Consider the following 18,963-nt stretch of genomic DNA (forward strand, 5'->3'; position numbering starts at 1 on the left):
TACAAAAAGCCCCTTTCTTCCAAAATATATATTTACAAAGTCCCAAATTTAATGAGTTGACTAAGGAATATATTAATAAGGAAAAAATCTCATGAGACTCAGAAATAGTTTAAACATTATAGATGGAAAAGCAATAAAGACATAATTACAAGCTCTTTATTTAACTCTTCAGATTTAGTGATAACTGAAGGATGAAATCAGTGTTTTATCCCAAGCCCAGCGGGACAATTAGGATAAAATCTGTCAGTGACATGTCTCGGAGACGGGCAGGAGTAAAGTGGAAGCAGCCAGGTTGAGGAGTAATACATCTCATCCCCACACTGAAGACCTTTTTCTCTACCCTCCTCAGGGCAAAGTGAGCCTGCTAGGTCCTGCAGATGCCACACTCCGAGTACATAAAATAGAGGGTCAGATTTCACGTGGAAGGGGAATATAAAAAGTTACGTTGTCCATAGAGAAAAACCTACATGCAATAAAGTGAAAAGGACCAGTGATGCAACCAACCAAGAGAAGCTGGAAGGGATTACCGAGTGCCCTCCTGGGTTCCTGTTTGGGTGGAGTGAGAAGTGGATCGGATGCCTTATGTTCAGTTATCACCTTTTATCTGGGCTAACAGAGTATAACCATTTGCACATAAACACTGATGAAAGTGGGTAACGTTTAGATAAGGAGAGTAGCAAAGCACTTTTTTTTTTTGGAAGCATTACTTGAAAAGAAAACACAGTGTTCGATTTCTAAATAATGAAGCTCCTCTTAAGTCTGCTAAGCCAGTAAAACCAAATATAGCCCATGCCAACCATAACTGAACACCAGCCAAGGAGCACTTGAATAACAAGTAAGAATGAAATGCAAAAATCCCAGTGAGAGCAGCTAAACTCTTTCATTAATCCAGACAGAAACGAAAAAGTGACATAAAAGGACTTGCCCAAACCCAAGGACTGCAAAGGGTGTGGCCAAAGAGGGACTCAAATCACACTCTATACCAGCAAGGAGGCTGCTTTTCAAAGCATTACTTTACAACCACTGCTCGTCTCTCCCTGGAGTTGAGATGCAAATGTTGCTGCTTCTCCAAAACTAGTGCCTCAAACTGAAGGCCTCATGCACTGAGGCCAGTAGCCTCCAGTCGTGCACAGGCCCACGTGGGCACCAACACCCCCAGACGGCCTTGTTAATATACACCTGAGGCTCTGCCCTGAGAGTCGGCTTCTGGGGGACTCAGGTAGGCTCTGGGAATGCTTATTTTCAAGACCTTTCCCAGCCAGGCATGGCACTAATGACAATTAAAACAACGTTCTAAACTACAGAAAGAAGCATCCTGTGTTTTGAGAGACCAATGAAAAGGTAAAATCAGTTCATTAATGTTTATGGGGTACTTTCAGATTGCTCAATAGAGTGAAATGGGCAAAACTGCATCTAAACAGTTACTCTGATTAAATGGAGCTCCAGGGAAAATAGCAATACCAGGCCCAGAGCCTACTGTATTTGGAACATATAATCCTAATGTCACCTCTTCCAAAATATTTTCCCTGCCATCACCACCTCCCTACCCACACCAAAATCCATGCTAAACGTACGTCCCTTCCTGTCTCCACGGCACCTGCTGCAATCCTAGCAGTTTATAACACTGACTCAAACACTAAATTAGAACCATCGACTTGCCTTCCTATATCCCTCAGCAGAGCTCTGTGAAGGCAGACTTTTTTCTTTCATCACAGCAGCTCTCATGTCTAGAACATTTATTACATGAAGAAATAAGCGAACACCGATTATCTTTCACACTTACCTAAAGCACTGATTTCCGCCTTATTAACATTCTACTTGTGATAGTTATTCAGATATAAAACACTCACCTGTCCAAATTCCTTTCCACCTGCAATTTCAGCCGGCAAGGCTCAGTTAAGAGGCTGCCTCCCGTCTGTCGCACAAAATAAGAGGGAAAGACCAGATCTCCACTGCTATCGTCTGAGGCCTTCGAATATTCCCGGGGACGTCTCTCGGCAGCAAAGATGTCCATGTCTTGCAGATCCACGACAATGCAATCCAGCAGGCACACATGGTCTTCTATGTGGACCCAAGAAAAGAGAGAGAATGAAGAAAATGAGACCCAAAAAAGGCTGGTCCTGAGCAAAACTAAAAAGCCAAAGAAAGTTCATTCTGTCTTTGGGAAAACGTTGAGAACTGCCTGCTTCAGGAAACGGGGTGCCCAGAAGTCTCCACACGGGCACCTGGACCTCCCTGCGCAACGCTCTACGTGCTGACACTTCCTGCCTGCTCACCCCCACTTCAGGTGTAGACTGTGCCACATTCCCTCAGCGCCTCACTACTGTCCAGAGACACTGGCTGAGACTAAAAGGTTTTGATGAAACTCATTTAACATGCATCCCTCCCAGAAAATCCAACAGGCATCTCCTGTAGAGATAACATTACCCAAAGGTTGCAAAATCTCCCAGCAACAAAACTCTTTTTCTAACATATACCACATGTGCCATTTCCACCACCACTGATCTAATCCAAACCACCTTCGTTCTTGCTTAAATCACCATAAACCCCCCTCCCATATACCAACAAATTCCCTCCTGGCCCTCACAAAACCATTCTGCCCACAAAATACCAGTGTCATCCCTTTAAAAAATAAAAAAATGAGACATAACATACATTCTCTTCCTTCACACACTTTAATGGCTATGTTTATTCCAAATTTTTTTCTGTAAATCTCCCCTAAGCCCTGTAAGACCCTGCTTAAGCCCACTGCCTACTTTTCCAACCTCACCTTAAGCCAGTGACGGCAAACCTATGACACGCGTGTCAGAGGTGACACGCGAACTCATTTTTTTGGTTGATTTTTCTTTGTTAAATGGCATTTAAATATATAAAATAAATATCAAAAATATGTCTTTGTTTTACTATGGTTGCAAAGATCAAAAAATTTCTATATGTGACACGGCACCAGAGTTAAGTTAGGGTTTTTCAAAATGCTGACACGCCAAGCTCAAAAGGTTCGCCATCACTGCCTTAAGCCATTCTCCACTTTGCTCATGAAGACTCAAGCTCACTGGCCTTTATTTCCCCAAAGGCCAAGCTCTTTGCTGTCTGGACAGCCTTACCTATGATGCCACCCTCTCTTCTCCATCTCACCTGGGTCCTCTCTGTTCTTCAGTCTTTCCTATAACATTTATCTTAGTCTTCCAATATTTAGATGCTTATTTAATGTCATTCCCACATTATTCACATGGTGGCAGGAACCATGTCTAGCAGCATACACCTGGCATTAAGCAGGCACTAAATAAATTAGTTCTTGATTTCTTGACTATACTGATAACTTGGTGAAACAGATAAAAGTACAGCTGATTTGGAAGAAGGAGGGATGGGATAGGAAGGAAGGGCTTCAGAGAGTCCCTGGGGTCATCATGGAATCCTAGAGTAAATAGAAGAAGTATGAAAACCACTGCCTTAATCCAATCTTATACACAAATAGAGGAATCCCAGAAATAAAAAGTAAGCCAGGAGAAATATTCTTGGGAAGACATCTTTCTATATCCCAAATCCCTTCCTATATGTAAGGCTGCCCTCATTCCTCACCAGCACTGTCACCATAGCGACAGAAGACAACATTCGCTGAGGGTGCTGTGAGTGCACCCACTCCTGTGCTCCAATGTGTGACATACATAGATCGACAGGCAACACCACATGGGTTAAGAATTCAGGTTCTGGAGTCAGACTGCCTAAGCTCATAGTCCAATGCTACCATTTACTATCTATGTAACTGGGCAGGTTAAATTACTTAATCTCTCTTGGCCTTTATCTCTTCATCTGTAAAATGGGGATAAAAATAAAACTCTATAGGGGTGTTATGAGGATGAAATGTGTGTGATAATTTACATAAAGAATGTGCCACAATGTCTGGCACATAGTAAGTGTTCAACAACTACTATTATGATAATCATATAGAGCCATTAATCACCCAAGTAACCACCCTCCTGTCACCTCGAGGGCTGTAAGGCGCTGCAGGGTGTTAGCTCTTCCTCACGTCTAACAGAAGATGCTCAGCAGTCTCCCCCAGCTTGAGTCCCATAGCTCCCGAAGACCAACCACGATCAGCTGGTTTTTGTGGTTAATCATACCCTGCTTCCCTCTCGAGCTCCTTGGAGCAGCATCTCACTCATGCAATCCATCACCCAACCAGAACCCATCTGAAAACTAAAAGGCCAAAATCAGGCTCTCAACTGGATGACCCATTCTTAAATTCCAGAGCAGGAAACCAATGACTAGATGGTCCATGTCTTTTAAAAATTGTTATTTAAAGTATTTCTGTTGTTACCTAATTCACACTGACATTTTATGAAAGAGTTATGTTTCATTTTTTAGAATTAAATAGTGACTGGCAAGGATGGTGTCTGAATAGTAGGTGTGTCTAAGGAGGCAGGAATCATTCTAGTTATAAATATACCATCTGGTGGCAACTCTCTTGACCTATAAGAAAAAAATTCCAATAAATGATCTAAATATCTTTATTTACCCTGTGTCTTGCTAATTTAACCCACTTTAGAAGTCACCCAATGCTAAGTCTACAACCTAAATTTCTTAAGCCTACTAAAGCAATGTCAAAATTCCATTAGCACAGAAGACATGCTATTGCTTTGCCAGCATCTGCCCTTTGCCAGGTGCAGCCTCCTCTTTCACTCCCACCCCCCCCCCCCACGACACCCCCACCTACAGCCATCTCACGAATTCCTCACCTTCATCACACAGTCCCTTTCTCTTCTCTTACCTGGACTACTGGAAACCTGGCCGACAGAGGGTGTGGCTTGCTGCCCTTGCTGCTTGGTCGAGGCACTGGGCATGAGCTCACTCTTCAGGACGCCTCCACCCACTCCAGCAGGCGGCGCCATGAACAGCCCCTCCGTGCGGCTGTCCTTCGGGTCCTCCGTGCTCGTCGTCTTCCTCATGCTGTGTTTGGGAAAGCTCACCGGGGAAGCTGAAGGCACTGATTCCTGGAAGAAACAGAATAAAGCTAAAAGGCAAGAATGGGGGTGGTCTCTTTACGGTCCTGGAAATCCCATCCAGTCCCTGGGCTCTTCCAAGACAACCTGATCCCATGAGCAAAGGGTAGTAACAGGATCATGACATTTACATCAGATGTAATTATCTGCAGAGATGGTACATATAATTCAATACCTGTTGAAAACAGTAGCAATTTTGCAGGAAGATATTATCTTCTGTCTTAAGAGCAAATGTTAAAATCCTAAAGGCCAGTGGTTTGTTGAATCAACGTAAAATGAAGCAAAAGCTAATCTCTCAGCCATATGATATATTGTCACTGTACTGGAGGGGAGGGGCTTATTGTTCTAAGAAACGTATCTAACAGCAAGTATGGTTCCAATGGAATTACTTAATTACGTAACGTGTTTGCATTTTCTGGAAGTCTCTCCTCATGGATTCACATTTCTTATCTCTCTCAGTAACTGTATGTCAATGGAAAAAAATAAAAAAAGGAAAACACAGGCGGTTGGCCATTCCTATTATGTTTCTGCTCCAGGACATAAAGATTAAGGGCTAATCCCAAGTAAAATAAATTCTATAAAATACTACACCCTGCTCTTAGATACTTAGTACCTTCAGTTAACTGCCAACAGGGATAAATCTTTTCACCAAAATAATTCAATAACTGACTTGATTGAAAACCTCCCGTGACTGCTTTGTCCAAGCCTCAGAGCCCTGCATCCCTACGACTTGTGCCTCCCCAGCGTTCTCATCTATCCATCCTCAAGAGCGGATTGGAGGAGGGGAGAACGGTTTTCCGCTAGCGCGGCCTTGCATGTCATTCCTCTCAGCCTTCGAGGAGGTAACAGCGCTCTCCTTCCGGGTTCTCTTGGGTAGGTAGCAATTACACGTAACAGTGAACGAAACCAGTTCTTACTTTCCAAAATGTGTTTTGCAAGTCAAATTACTAGGTAAATGCTATTACTTAAGTATTTCAACATTAAAAACCTTCCCTCTTGCTTAGTTTATTTAAACTCTAGGGAGTATTTGTTGCTCTTTCATTTGACTCATCTCTACATCCTCACTGTAGTTGGTCTAAGTAAATCAATGGCTTGAGGAGATTAACTCAAAGCTTTTGAAAGGCTGACTTAGAAATTATGGTTTAAGCAAAAGCTATGATTGAGAAAAATGAAAGGAAGAGCATATGTAAAAAATTCAAACCTACACTCATTAGGACATGGATTTATGTAAAACAATTCTAAACACACAGGAGTCATAAAGCTCAAAGGCAAATAACCTCTCCACAAGCTTTGGTTTCAGGATTACTTCCTGTTCTTCAACCACTGGGATGCATGCTAGACAAACCTCACACGTGCAAATGTATCCAAGGGCAAATGGAAATGCAAACTGATTTCTGGTGAGGAAAGTAACTATCCACTTTATATAGGCCTAGGTCAACTGAGCTTGGCTGTACACGTCGGAGGCAAGCTTCACAGATATGTTTATCTGATTACAGATCTTTCACAGGCAGCACACTCCAAGCAGCCCTTATGGAATTCTACAGAACAACCACTAGTATGCCACAAGATAAGGCTTTTCTAGGGTTAAAGGAAATAAAAATACACCACCAAGAACTTACATACTACCTAGAGCAAGAGCGAGACCGAGAGCAAGAAAGAAAGAGAAGAAAAGGAAAGGAAAGAGAGACAAAGAGAAGAAAAGCAATTGCTTTTCATGGCCCTTAAGAACTTCTCTACACAGGAGGAAAGTGAGACACACACACACACACACACACACACACACACACACACGATAAGCAGACTTTCCCAATGAGATACTTTAAAGGGTTAATTTTTAAAATTTTCTTTTTTTAAGCATAAGAGTGTGAATTGACTGCTGAATCCCATAAGGTCTTTCAGAATAACCAGGAGGCAAAAAAGCATATTATACCTTGAAGAAACAGCGATCCTTGTATGCACTGCCACTTAAAATCAAATCCTCAAAAACAAATACAGGGAAATTTTTTCATTAAAATGCTGCAAACTATATACAGTTATCTGGCTTACTTAACAAAACTTTCTTGAGATAGTTGGCAATTCTTTGTTATGCTAACTTCAGTGTCAGCTTGTGAACCCATATATAGATACTAGAGGCCCAGTGCACAAAATTCATGCATAGGTAGGGCCCCTAGGCCTGGCCGGCGATCAGGGCCGATTGGGGCCTTCCTTCCCCCAGCTGCCGGCTGCCAGCCAGGACCTTCCTTCCTCCGGCTGCCAGCTGCCAGCCGGGGCCTTCCTTCCCCAGATGCTGGCTGCTAGCCAGGACCTTCCTTCATTCTGTGCTGCCCCCCCGTGGTCAGCACACATCATAGCGAGCAGTCAAACTCCCAGTCAGTCGAACTCCAGAGGGGATCATTTGCATATTAGCCTTTTATTAGATAGGATTATATAGGATATCTGAGAACATCAGTCCTCTACTGAAGGGTAGAAAAACAGAAATGGTACTTATTGAACTTAATTACCCATTCTGGCTCTAACTGACCTTTTCCTAAAAATATGTAGGTCTCAAAACAAAGATTTACCACAAAACAAATATGTTCCCAAAAACTTACTGTAACCTCAAAAGACAGTTCCCAAGGAGATCTCCCTGGGCAGTAACGGCAGTGGAGTTGGAACAAAGATGCAATATCCAGAGATGATGATGGGGACAATGTTCGTGTGCAAACACCGGTGCTGATACTTTTGTTTAAAATCTACTCATGTTAATTATAAACACTTCATACTAAGGAGAAGTGAATAAGAAAGTTTAGAAGCAGTTACCAATCTTTCTTTTTATGAATGAACCTTTCTTTTATGTTCTTTAAATCAGCAAACAGCAAAATGCTTATATCTCAACTATGAAAACCGATTTACTTCATTAAGGCCAAGGTTACTAGTTCCCTAGTGGGCTTACTGTGAAAAGACCAATGGTAGTGGATCTCACTTTTACTGTTGCAAAAAATACACATAAGTAGTGGCTTGGCAGTTAGAGTGTCGGCCGACTCAATGGAGGGTCATGGGTTCAATTCCTGGTCAACGGCAAGTACCTGGGTTGCAGGTTCAATACCTGGCCCCAGTTGGGGCATGTGCAAGAGGCAACCAATAGATTTTTTTTTTTCTCTCTCTCTCCCCTTCCCCTCCCTTCCTTCTACTCTCTCTAAAAATCAATGGGACAAATATCCTCAGGTGAGGATTAACAAACTAACAAAAATACACTTGAGTGGGAGCCTGTTTCTCCCAGTCAAAGCAGCCTCTGGCGGTGAGGCCTGTTACCCACAGGAGGGCCGCTCGCAGCTCTGCCTGAGGGATGCCTAGGAGCTGGGCGAACCTGGTGCTGCCCTCCCCGTGCATCACTAAACACTGCGGCCTCCGCTCTGATCACTAAATCTGGTTTATCTGAGTGAGTGGCTATAACTAAGATGATACATGGACAACATGACCTCCAGCCCTTTGTCCAAACACCCCCAACTCTGGGTCCAGAGCCCAAGGTTACAACACATGGACGTGGTTCCTATGATTGTCACTGTCCCATCTTCACTCTTCTCCTTCCTCCACCCATTCCCACTCACTGAATCACATATCTTCGGTTCAAGATGTTTATGTGAATAACAGTGAGTAAATGAATGAGTGAAAAATAAAATAAAAAATACAGAGACAGTAATTTGAAAATCATAACATTAAGCATTGCCAACAAATATTATCTTCCTATTACTTTCTGAACTGAGTTGCTGTCCTTGGCAACATCCTGGTAAGGACTACCACCCCACTCATGCTCTTTCATCTTCTTTTCTTTCTGTACCTAGAGAGGCAAACAGTAACTGCTCGTTCATATCTTTGCTGTCATAATCTTTCGAGTTCTTCCATCTAAGTTATTTTAATGAATTCACTGCCCCACCCTTCAGAAAATTCAAAGAGCTCTAGCTACTCAGTAAGGGCTACTCAAGACACACAACAGGAACAGCGTTTGTCAGCTTATTTTCCCCACGTTAACCTAATCCTAATCCCGGGAGGTAAAATCAAATCACAGCTAAGTCTAAGGCCCACAAGTCCTCCGTACTACCTGTATAATCCAAAAGAAATGACTTAATCTTTTTAAGTCTCAATTTCTTTATCTGGAAAAATGGTGTTAATAATACTAGATACCTCTTAGGTTACTAATGAGAACAAAGTGAACAAATATGTAAAAAGCAAAGGCTGATGTATAATAAGCATTCAATAAGCCTTCAATAAGCATTCAGTAATAGTACTATTATTGTCAGTCATAAGATCTTACAATTAAATCAAATTTTATGTACACCCCCCTTCAAAGGCCATCTCTCTCCCAGTATTATTAGCTGTTAGACCAAAACAAGCATAACTAGCTGGGGTTTTCAGTAAGTGCTATTCTGACAAGCTAAAACGAGTTTGTACTAAATAAGCAGATAGACTGAAAAGCCACTGTGGAAACTAGCAAGGTGCCATCAAAACACACAGGGGGGAAAAGAACAAGACACCTCTAGTTCCAGCAATGGTACCAGTCTCATCAGTGCAAATGTGAGTGGGAGGGGCTAATCAGACCACCTCCATGTCCTCTTGGCACTAAGTCTGTGATTACTGGGTGCTCTCTCTTTTTTTTTTTTCCTTTTTGTTTTGTTAATCCTCACCCAAGGATATTTTTCCATTGATTTTTAGGAGAGTGGAAGAGAGTGGGACAGACAGAGAGAGAAACATCAGTGTGAGAGAGACACATCAATTGGTTGCCTCCCGCCCGCACCTGGACTAGCCCAGGCTAGGGCTGGGGATCAAGCCTGCAACCAACGTATGTGCCCTTGACCGGAATCAAACCCGGGACCCTTCACTCCACTGAGCCAAACTGGCTAGGGTGGTGCTCCCATTTTTATCATTTATTCTCAGTGAGACCCCCTTTTTCCAAATGTAAAATGAAAACAACAGCAATCCTCATGCCAATACCTCCAAACATTATTGTAAGAAATAAATAAGTTCTAATATAATTTTAAACTACAGAGCAATATCTGTATAAGACTTTATTATAAGGATATTTTTTAATGGCTTCAGATAAACGTTGGGCCAAATCAGGTCCCCTGAAAAAGCCAAATAGTGTAAAAAGTTGATTATTCTGAGGTCAAACAGTGAGGAAAGCATTATAAAGATGGAAGATTGGTTCTGTTGGTTTGTTTGATAAAATTACTTACTACATACAGTTAGTAAAGGTTACAATTTCTACTATCTCTATTAAAGGGTAAATTAAAATGTCAATAAAATGTCAAAAATAATCTTCAAGCCCTAGTCAGTTGCTCAATGGTTAGAGCATCAGTCCGAGGACTGATGGGTCGCAGGTTCAATTCCCAGTCAAGGGCACATACTTCAGTAGCAGGTTTGCTCCCTGTCCAGGCTCGGGGCGCATGCGGGAGGCAGCCAGTCGATGTTTCTTTCTCTCTCCCCTCCTCCACCCTCCCTTTCACACTCTCTAAAAATCAATGGAGAAAATATCCTTGGGTGAGGATTAAATAATAATAATAATGATAATCAACACTAATAAAAGAGAAAAATGGTAATTGGCGTACGAGCTACCCTTTTCATTGGCTAATCAGGGCTATATGCAAATTAACTGCCAACTAAGATTGGCAGTTAACTGCCAACAAGATGGCGGTTAATTTGCATATGTAGGCACAATGCAGGGAGGCGAAAGGGAAAGCAGGAAGAAGCCCCCTGCCACTGACAGTGATCAGAAACCCAGGGGGGAGCTAAGAGCTGGGGGGCAGGGCAAAGGCGGCCCTGGGGCCGCCTTTGCCCTGCCCCCCAGCCATGATCAGAGAATCAGGTGCCTTTTCCGTCCTGGCCAGTGATAGCAGGAAGTAGGGGTGGAGCCAGCAATGGGAGCTGAGCACGATCGAAGCTGGCAGTCCCAGGAGCTAGGGGTCCCTTGCCTGGGCCTAAAGCGAAGCCCACGATCGTGGGGCCGCTGCAGCTGCGGGTCCCCACTGCCCGGGCCGGACGCCTCAGCCAGAGGCGTCAGGCCTGGGCAAGGGGCCGATCCTGCGATTGGAGGGTGATGGGGGTCAACGCCTGAGGGCTCCCAGTATGTGAGAGGGGGCAGGCTGGGCTGAGGGACACACCCAGTGCACGAATTTCGTGCATCGGGCCCCTAGTAATAATAATAATTCTTCAAAGTCACATACACTCACAGCAGTGAGGACCACCTCACAGCAACACGTGAATTTTTCAATTAGTGTTCAAATGCCAGTTCAGTGACAAGGGAATGGGTACTAACTGCTCACCTTATCTTGTAAGGAAAAGGTCCCAGGAAAACCAGCAAAGAGAAACCTGTTCTTGACTTTCAACTTCCCCAAATTTGCTACAATCAGATTATTTGATCTGGAACTTTCTGGGATAAGGAGAACGGGAGCACCAGCCTCGATATCCAGGAGAACCCGTGAGCAGCGCTGGGCTTGATCTCTCACCTGTAAGAGAAAAGAAAATGGACTCAGAGGATCAATTAATTCCCTAATTTTACAGGTCTCCACAAAGTTCCATAAATTTATGGAACCAAAACACCTAAAATCATACAGAGTACTAGTATATCCTATAACCACCATGGAGTTAAATTAGAAATCAGTAACAAGGAGATAATGAAAAACCCCAAATATTTGAAAATCAGACTACACACTTCTAAATAATCCATGGGTCAAAGAAGAAATCACACGGGAAATGGAAACGTATTTTGACCTTACTGATAACTAAATCATTGCATGCTAAAATTCAAGGGATGTGCTTAAAACAGTAGAGAAAATGTTCAGTAAATGTTTATTTTATATTTAAAAATAAAGATTTAAGACCAATGTTCAAGGCTTCTATCTTAAGAAGCTAAAAAAAAAAAAAAAAAGAAAAGCAAGATAAAACTAAGTAGAGGAAAGAACATAATAAAGAACAGAAATTACTTAATTAGAAAACAAACAATAGAAAAAAAATAAAATGTTCATGGAACACTACACCAACAACCACAGAATTCACGCTCTTTTTAAGTTCTAATCTTTATACCAGGCTTCAATAAATTGGTTCTTTGAAAAGACTGATGAAAAATGATAAACCTCTACATGTAATAATAAAAAGAAAGAAATGAAACAAAAATCACCACTAAAAGGAAGGAGTGGGGGACACTACTACAGAACTTACAAATATTAAAAAGATAAGGAAACCTATGAAAAATTTCATGCCAACAAACTGACAATTTAGATGAAGTAGACAAACTCCTTTAAAAAAAACTATCTACAGTTAACATCATACTTAATGGTGAAAAACAATGTTTTCCCACTAAGATAGCAATTTTCAACAGGTATGCCTGACTTCTTTTCCCTTAGATTATCAAATTAAAAAAAATGACAACAGCCAATACAACAATATTTGTCTGGTGTGAATGAATCAAAATTATACCTATTTTTTGGCCAGATCCACAAAATACATATTTTTTGGTGTGCCACAGAATTTTAGTAATTAGTTTATGTGTGCAGTGGAATGAAAAAGGTTGAAAATCACAGCCCTAAAATAAGGAATAAGACAAGTATAGCCACTCTGACCACTTTTATTCAATATTGTAGTGGAAGTCCTAGTCTGGACAAAAAGGCAATTAGGTTGGAAAGGGAAAAATAAAATTCTCTTATTCTCAGACAACTATCATCTACAGCAAGCATGTCAAACTTGAGTTTGACATGCTTGATCTACAGCTAAAGAATTTAAAGAAACTGGCATGCGTGCCAAACATGGCCCACCAGTAACTTTTGCTGGCACGCGAAACCCTCTCTATTTATAATATTCCATTTACAATTTTTTTCTTAATATCGACTTTTTTATTTTTCAGAAAAATTGAGTGTAGGTGCATCTTAGATAAATAATTTTACATAGCATGTATACATTAAAAAATAAATGTATTTTTCATCATCATATACTGTGTTTTTGTCGTTCAAATGAATTTTATTATTTCTTCAAAGTTCTTCACATACGTACACCTTAAGAGATATCAAGTAGGCGTAACATATTCTCAAAAAATTAGGGTTGGCACGCAGAAGAATTTTGAGTCAGAGATTTTGCTGGTTTTGGCACGCACTCACAAAAAGGTTGCCCACCCCTGAACTAGAATAAGGAACTTCATTAAGATGACAGGATATGAGGTCAACATATCAATATGATTTTTTAAATTCATATCATTTACAATAGCATCCAAAATTAGAAGTACTTAGAGACAAATATAACAAAATAATTGTAACACCAGTATACCCAAAACTATAAAATATTGCTGAAATTGAAGACCTGATTAAATGGAGAGATGTACCATACTCAACGATGCAAAGACTCAAGATTGCTAAGGTGTCGATTCTCCTGATACACAGATTCAATGCAATCTCAACCAAAATCCTCAGTGACTTTATTGTAGAAATATACAAGCTGATTCTAAAATGTATAAGGAAAAACAAAGAACCTAGAAGAGCCAAAGCAACTTTGCAAAAAAAAAAAAAAAAAAAAAAAAGAACAAAGTTGGAGAACTTACACTACTGCATTTCAAGACATACCACAAAGCAAAAGTAATCAAGACTAGGTAGTACTGGCATACGATTAAATAAAAATCAATACAACAGAATAGAGAATGAAGAAATACACATAAACATATATGGTTAATTGAATCTCAACCAAAGTGCCAAGATATTTCAAGGGGAAAAGAATAGTCTGGGGGTGTATATGGGGGCGGGGAGGGGGGAGAATCTCAGTCCTTACTTCACACAAAAAAACACAAAAGTCAACTAAAAATGGGAGAGGTCTAAAATTATCAAACTTCTAAAAGAGGATAAAGGAGAAAATTTCCGCCACCTTGTGGTAGGCAACTGTTTCTTTAATAAAACACAAGTAGCACTAACCATAAAGTAAAGAAATTGGACTTCATCAAAAGGAAAAACTGCTTTTCAAAAAACAGTGTTAAGAAAATATTTTTATATATTAGATGAGCCACTGCCTAACCCATAGGGCCTCATCAGTTATCATCATAACTAATTATCTTTTTTTCATGTTTCTATCTTCCCACTAACAGATAAGCTCCATGCGGTCAATGACCATGTCTTTCTTGTTGTCCATTATATTCCCAGCAGCTGGCACAATGTACAACACATTACTCCACAATAAACATTCACTAAATAACTGAAGAAATGAACAAATAAGGTTGTCATAAGGATCAAATGAGGTAATATATATGAAAGTACTTTGAAAATTCCAAAGCATTGTTAATATAAATAATTATTAATTGAATGTAAAGCACACATATTTTTGTTATCTCCATTTTCCTTCTACAACTGAGTCAACAGAAGAAGAGCAAGAAAAATAACTTGCCACTGGTCACACAGCTTATAGTGGCAACACCCAGACTCCAGATTCCTGTCCCAAGATTTCTAAAGTGAATGTCTTAACTCCACCAAAATTCTGTACTCCAGTTCCTCAGTGAATAAACAAGTTTAATATGAGAGACACCATGTAAAGTAGAAGACACAGGATATCTATATCATACTTCTGGGGTAAAAAATAAAGGAAACAGCTATATTTTTGGCCGATTTTGCTCAGTGGTTAGAGCACTGGCCCTTGGACCAAAGGGTCGCAGGTTGGATTCCCAGTCAAGGGCACATACCTGGCTTGCAGGCTCAATCCCCAGCCACAGGTGGGGCATGTGCGGGAAGCATGTGTCTCTCTCACATGGATATATTTGTCTCATTCCCTCACCGCCATCTCTTCCTCTCTCTTCCTCTTCCTCCTTCTCTTCCCCTCTGTCTAAAAATCATGGCAAAAATATCCTCAGGTGAGGATAAACAAAAAAAATTAAATTAAAATAAAGAGCCCAGCTGGCGTGGCTCAAAGGCTGAGCATAGACCTATGAATCAGAAAGTCACGGTTAGATTCCCAATGAGGACACATGCCCAGGTTGTGGACTCGATCCCTAGTGTAAGGCGTGCAGGTGGCAGCCAATCAATGATTCTCTCTCATCACTGATGCTGCTCTCTCTCTCTTCTTCTCCCTTTCTCTCTGAAATCAATAAAAAAACGTATTTTAAAAAATAAAGAAAACATTTCTCTTTGGCCTAAATTAGGTAAATGATTTAGGTAAATGATGTTCTTCTAATTTCAAGCATCAAAATTAATCCCTTCCTCCTTCCCTCCCTCTCTCCCTCCCTCCCCTGCCTTTCCTCTTTAAGTCAATAAAAAAAAAAAAAAGTAAAAAAAGATTAAAAAGAAATTTAAAGTCCCACTGGATCAGTATTTGTAGACATTAGAAAACGTATGACTAGAAATTCAGGTACAAGTCAAAGGTAGATAATACCACCTGTCATCAGTACAATATTAGGAGAAAGAATTTAAATTTCAAACAAAATAACCTCTTAATCTTATCTGCAACAAAGTAGGTCTTTAGCTCTCTCTCTGTAAATCTAAATAATTCAAACAGCTAGGTTACAAATCCTTGAGAAGATTGGCTTTTCTTCAAAGGCCACACATTTAGCACGATTCAAAACGGAAAAATATGCCTTTACCTTCCGCTTGTCTTGTATCATTTAAAACTTACCTATTTAATTTCTTCCTCCCCAGGAAGTTAAACCCAATTACTCTGTAATGCACAGTGTGTACTTTCCTAACCCAACTGGTTCTTCACAATTACTTACTACAGTTTAAACACATGTAAAAATAATTGTTTTAAATGTACATAATTCTAACAGACAAAGTTTAGCAAAGTTGAACTGGGAGTCACAAAAAATGTTCCTGACTTTATAGGATTCAATCCTATAAAATAATACCACTTAAGTATTCAATACCATTTACAGGATTCAAACCTATAATTCAGAAGCATTCAAAAATAAACTATGGGCACAAAGATATTCATGGAAGCATTATAAGAAAATGGTTAAGTAAACTAACTTGCTGGATAGTTATTATTAAACAGAATTGCTATGAAAAATGCAAAGCAAAATGGAAAAAGATTATGAAAAAGGGTTATTCCCAAAGTGTATGCATGAAGGTAACACACTTTCTGTACTTTCCTATATGAACTATATGCTTTCCCTCAATTTAAAAGGTTTTTTTAAAAACATGTAGACCACAATACCATTTTACACTCCGTAACTGGCCCAAAACAAAAAGGTTAACAAGTGTTGGCAAAGATATGAATGACAAGGAATTCTTACACATTATCCATGGCAGTATGTAATGGAGGTGCCATTCTGAAAACAACCTGGCATTATCTTATAGATAAATATGTGCATCTCTCTGGCCCAAAAATTCCACTCCTAAGTATCTCAGAAAAACTCTCTAACACATATATGTATACTGGGAGACACTGTAAACAACCCAAGTGTTCAACAGGAAAGTGAATAAACCATGTGTGTTATTATATACAATGAAATATAACAGTGAAAATAAATTAAATGCGATCACATGTAATAAATCTGAATGAATCTTATTAACACAGTGACCAAAGAAGCAAGTCATAGCTCGGCCGGTGTGGCTCAGTGATTGAGTATTGACCTACGAACCAGGGCACATGGTTCAATTCCGTCAGGGCACATGTCCAGTTTCAGACTCAATCCAGTGGGGAAGTGGGGGGAGGGCGCAGGAGGCAACCAACCAATGATTCTCTGTCATCATTGATGTTTCTAGCTCTCTCTCCCTCTCCCTTCCTCTCTGAAATCAATAAAAATATATTTTAAAAAATAGAACTAGCCAGCACCGGTTTGGCTCAGTGGATAGAGCGTCAGCCTGCGGACTGAGGGGTCCCAGGTTCGATTCCGGTCAAGGGCATGTACCTTGGTTGCGGGCACATCCCCGGTGGGGGGCGTGCAGGAGGCAGCTGATCGATGTTTCTCTCTCATCGATGTTTCTAACTCTCTATCCCTGTCCCTTCCTCTCTGTAAAAAATCAATAAAATATATTAAAAAAAAAAATAATAGAACTACATTATAATTGTTTTTCTGTGGTTCCCAAACTGCACCAGGACACTGCAGGATGCTGCTGCCCACTCACAAATGGGCTCACTCATGGCCAGGCCATGTTAAAGTTTTAGGTAAACATGTCATCTGTCAGGCACTGCAAAATGCAAACCACTAGCTTGAGCTAGTTCATATTCAACTCTAAATCATGTGACATCCTTTCAATGATGTCTCATCTTTGTGAAGCTAGGTCTTAAGCAGCTGCCGTGACAAAAAGCAAGAACCATGAGAAAGTAAATGCGGAATAGGAAATGAGGGCTGTCATGTCCAATCCAATTTCAAGTTTGAGAAGTTGTGGTTATTTGAGAATGAAATAAAAATATTATTCTTTCACTTATGTGTTATTATTTTTCAAACAGCTACTAAGTGTTAGGACATATGTACTTATTTAATTGTTTAGTCTTAATTACTTCGTAAATGGGAAGCCATTAGGTGTGTCTTTTGGCCCAGGATGTGCCATGGGAAGACTCCCAAGACAGTAAGGGTGCAAGAAGCAGTTTGGGAATTTCTAATTCTATTTGAAAAAAACCCTCTTTATATATGTTCTTCAGGACCACTTATCAGTAGAAGAATCCTCACTAAAGTCCTAGAAGGGCCAGAGTATTAAGTATTATCCATAAATTTCATGAATCGTTTTTTTTTTTTTTGTTTTGTTTTTATTTTGCATATGCCTTTTTTTTTTTTTTTTGCTTAAAGTATTACAAAGGGTATTACATATGTATCCATTTTATCCCCCCGCCCTAGACAGTCCCCTAGCCTCCCCTATCACCCAGTGTCTTATGTCCATTGGTTATGCTTATATGCATGCATACAAGTCCTTTAGTTGATCTCTGACCCCTACCTCCTGCCCCCCAACCCTCCCCGGCCTTCCCGCTGCAGCTCGACAATCTGTTTGAGGCAGCTCTGCCTCTGTATCTATTATTGTTCAAAAGTTTATAATGGTCTCTATTGTCCACGAATGAGTGAGATCATGTGGTATTTTTCCTTTATTGACTGGCTTATTTCACTTAGCATAATGCTCTCCAGTTCCATCCATGACGTTGCAAATGGTAAGAGTTCCTTCCTTTTTACAGCAGCATAGTATTCCATCGTGTAGATGTACCACAGTTTTCTAATCCATTCATCTACTGATGGGCACTTAGGCTGTTTCCAGATCTTAGCTATGGTGAATTGTGCTCATGAATCGTTTTTAGAGAAAGTTAAATCTAAACTTTAAAGGTAACTAGAACACAATACAATGAATAAGAAATGTAAGTCTCAGATTACAGCAAGATTTCTATAGATAGCCAGCTGCATGGAGGACATCAGTAAGCATTAAGTTATCTAATTACCTGTAGTGAAATTTTCCAGGTTTAGCTTCAGAGGCTTAAAAGTTCCACTGATCAGTCAAACTGAAAAGGCAACTTGGAGAAATGAGACTACCTACCGTCTGCCCCTCAATCGCGGCCCGCTGGCGCCCCAGGACGTCCTGCAGCTGAGTGAAGTGCTGAATGAAGGCCACCACCTCCGCCTGGAAGCGCTGGGTGTGCACGTACTGCACCGAGGCCATCTGGAGGCTCACGCGGATGTCGTGCTCCCTCCGCAGCAGAGGGTCGGGCCGTCCATACCTAGAAACGGCAAAAACGTGACTCAAACGGCAGCCAGATACAAGTTAGTATTTGAAGACAACTTGGATTGAGCTAGGGGTTTCCCTAGAGAACACACTTAATGATTAAAATGGAAATCCACATCAAGTTTTACAAAGTGAACTCCAATAATCACTCCCTTTCTGAGCTTCGTTCGGCAAGTGTTGAGAATGTGCAACAAAAGGCTGGTGTGAGACAGCCAGGGCTATACACAGGTGGGCAGCTCCAGGCACTCACTCTGGATTCCAGTACTCACTCACAAGCCACCTGTGGTTCAGACCTTTCACCTGGGCCTTTAAGGAAAAGCAATTAT

At 40.7% G+C, this 18,963-nt stretch overlaps 1 protein-coding gene across 9 annotated transcripts in view; it reads right to left on the reverse strand.

Moving 5' to 3' along the window:
• The window catches only part of VPS13D (vacuolar protein sorting 13 homolog D), a 226,893-nt gene that overhangs the window by 156,681 nt on the left and 51,249 nt on the right, over positions 1-18,963 (reverse strand). For all 9 annotated transcript variants that reach the window (XM_059691217.1, XM_059691216.1, XM_059691215.1 and 6 more), the window contains 4 exons: positions 18,452-18,632; positions 11,297-11,479; positions 4,769-4,991; positions 1,851-2,061 (listed from right to left, as the gene is read on the reverse strand). In XM_059691217.1, coding sequence (XP_059547200.1) covers positions 1,851-2,061; positions 4,769-4,991; positions 11,297-11,479; positions 18,452-18,632 — 798 coding nt within the window. The remainder of the gene's footprint in view (positions 1-1,850; positions 2,062-4,768; positions 4,992-11,296; positions 11,480-18,451; positions 18,633-18,963) is intronic.

Source organism: Myotis daubentonii, chromosome 3 (assembly GCF_963259705.1).
Source record: "Myotis daubentonii chromosome 3, mMyoDau2.1, whole genome shotgun sequence".
Taxonomy (NCBI): Eukaryota; Metazoa; Chordata; class Mammalia; order Chiroptera; family Vespertilionidae; genus Myotis; species Myotis daubentonii.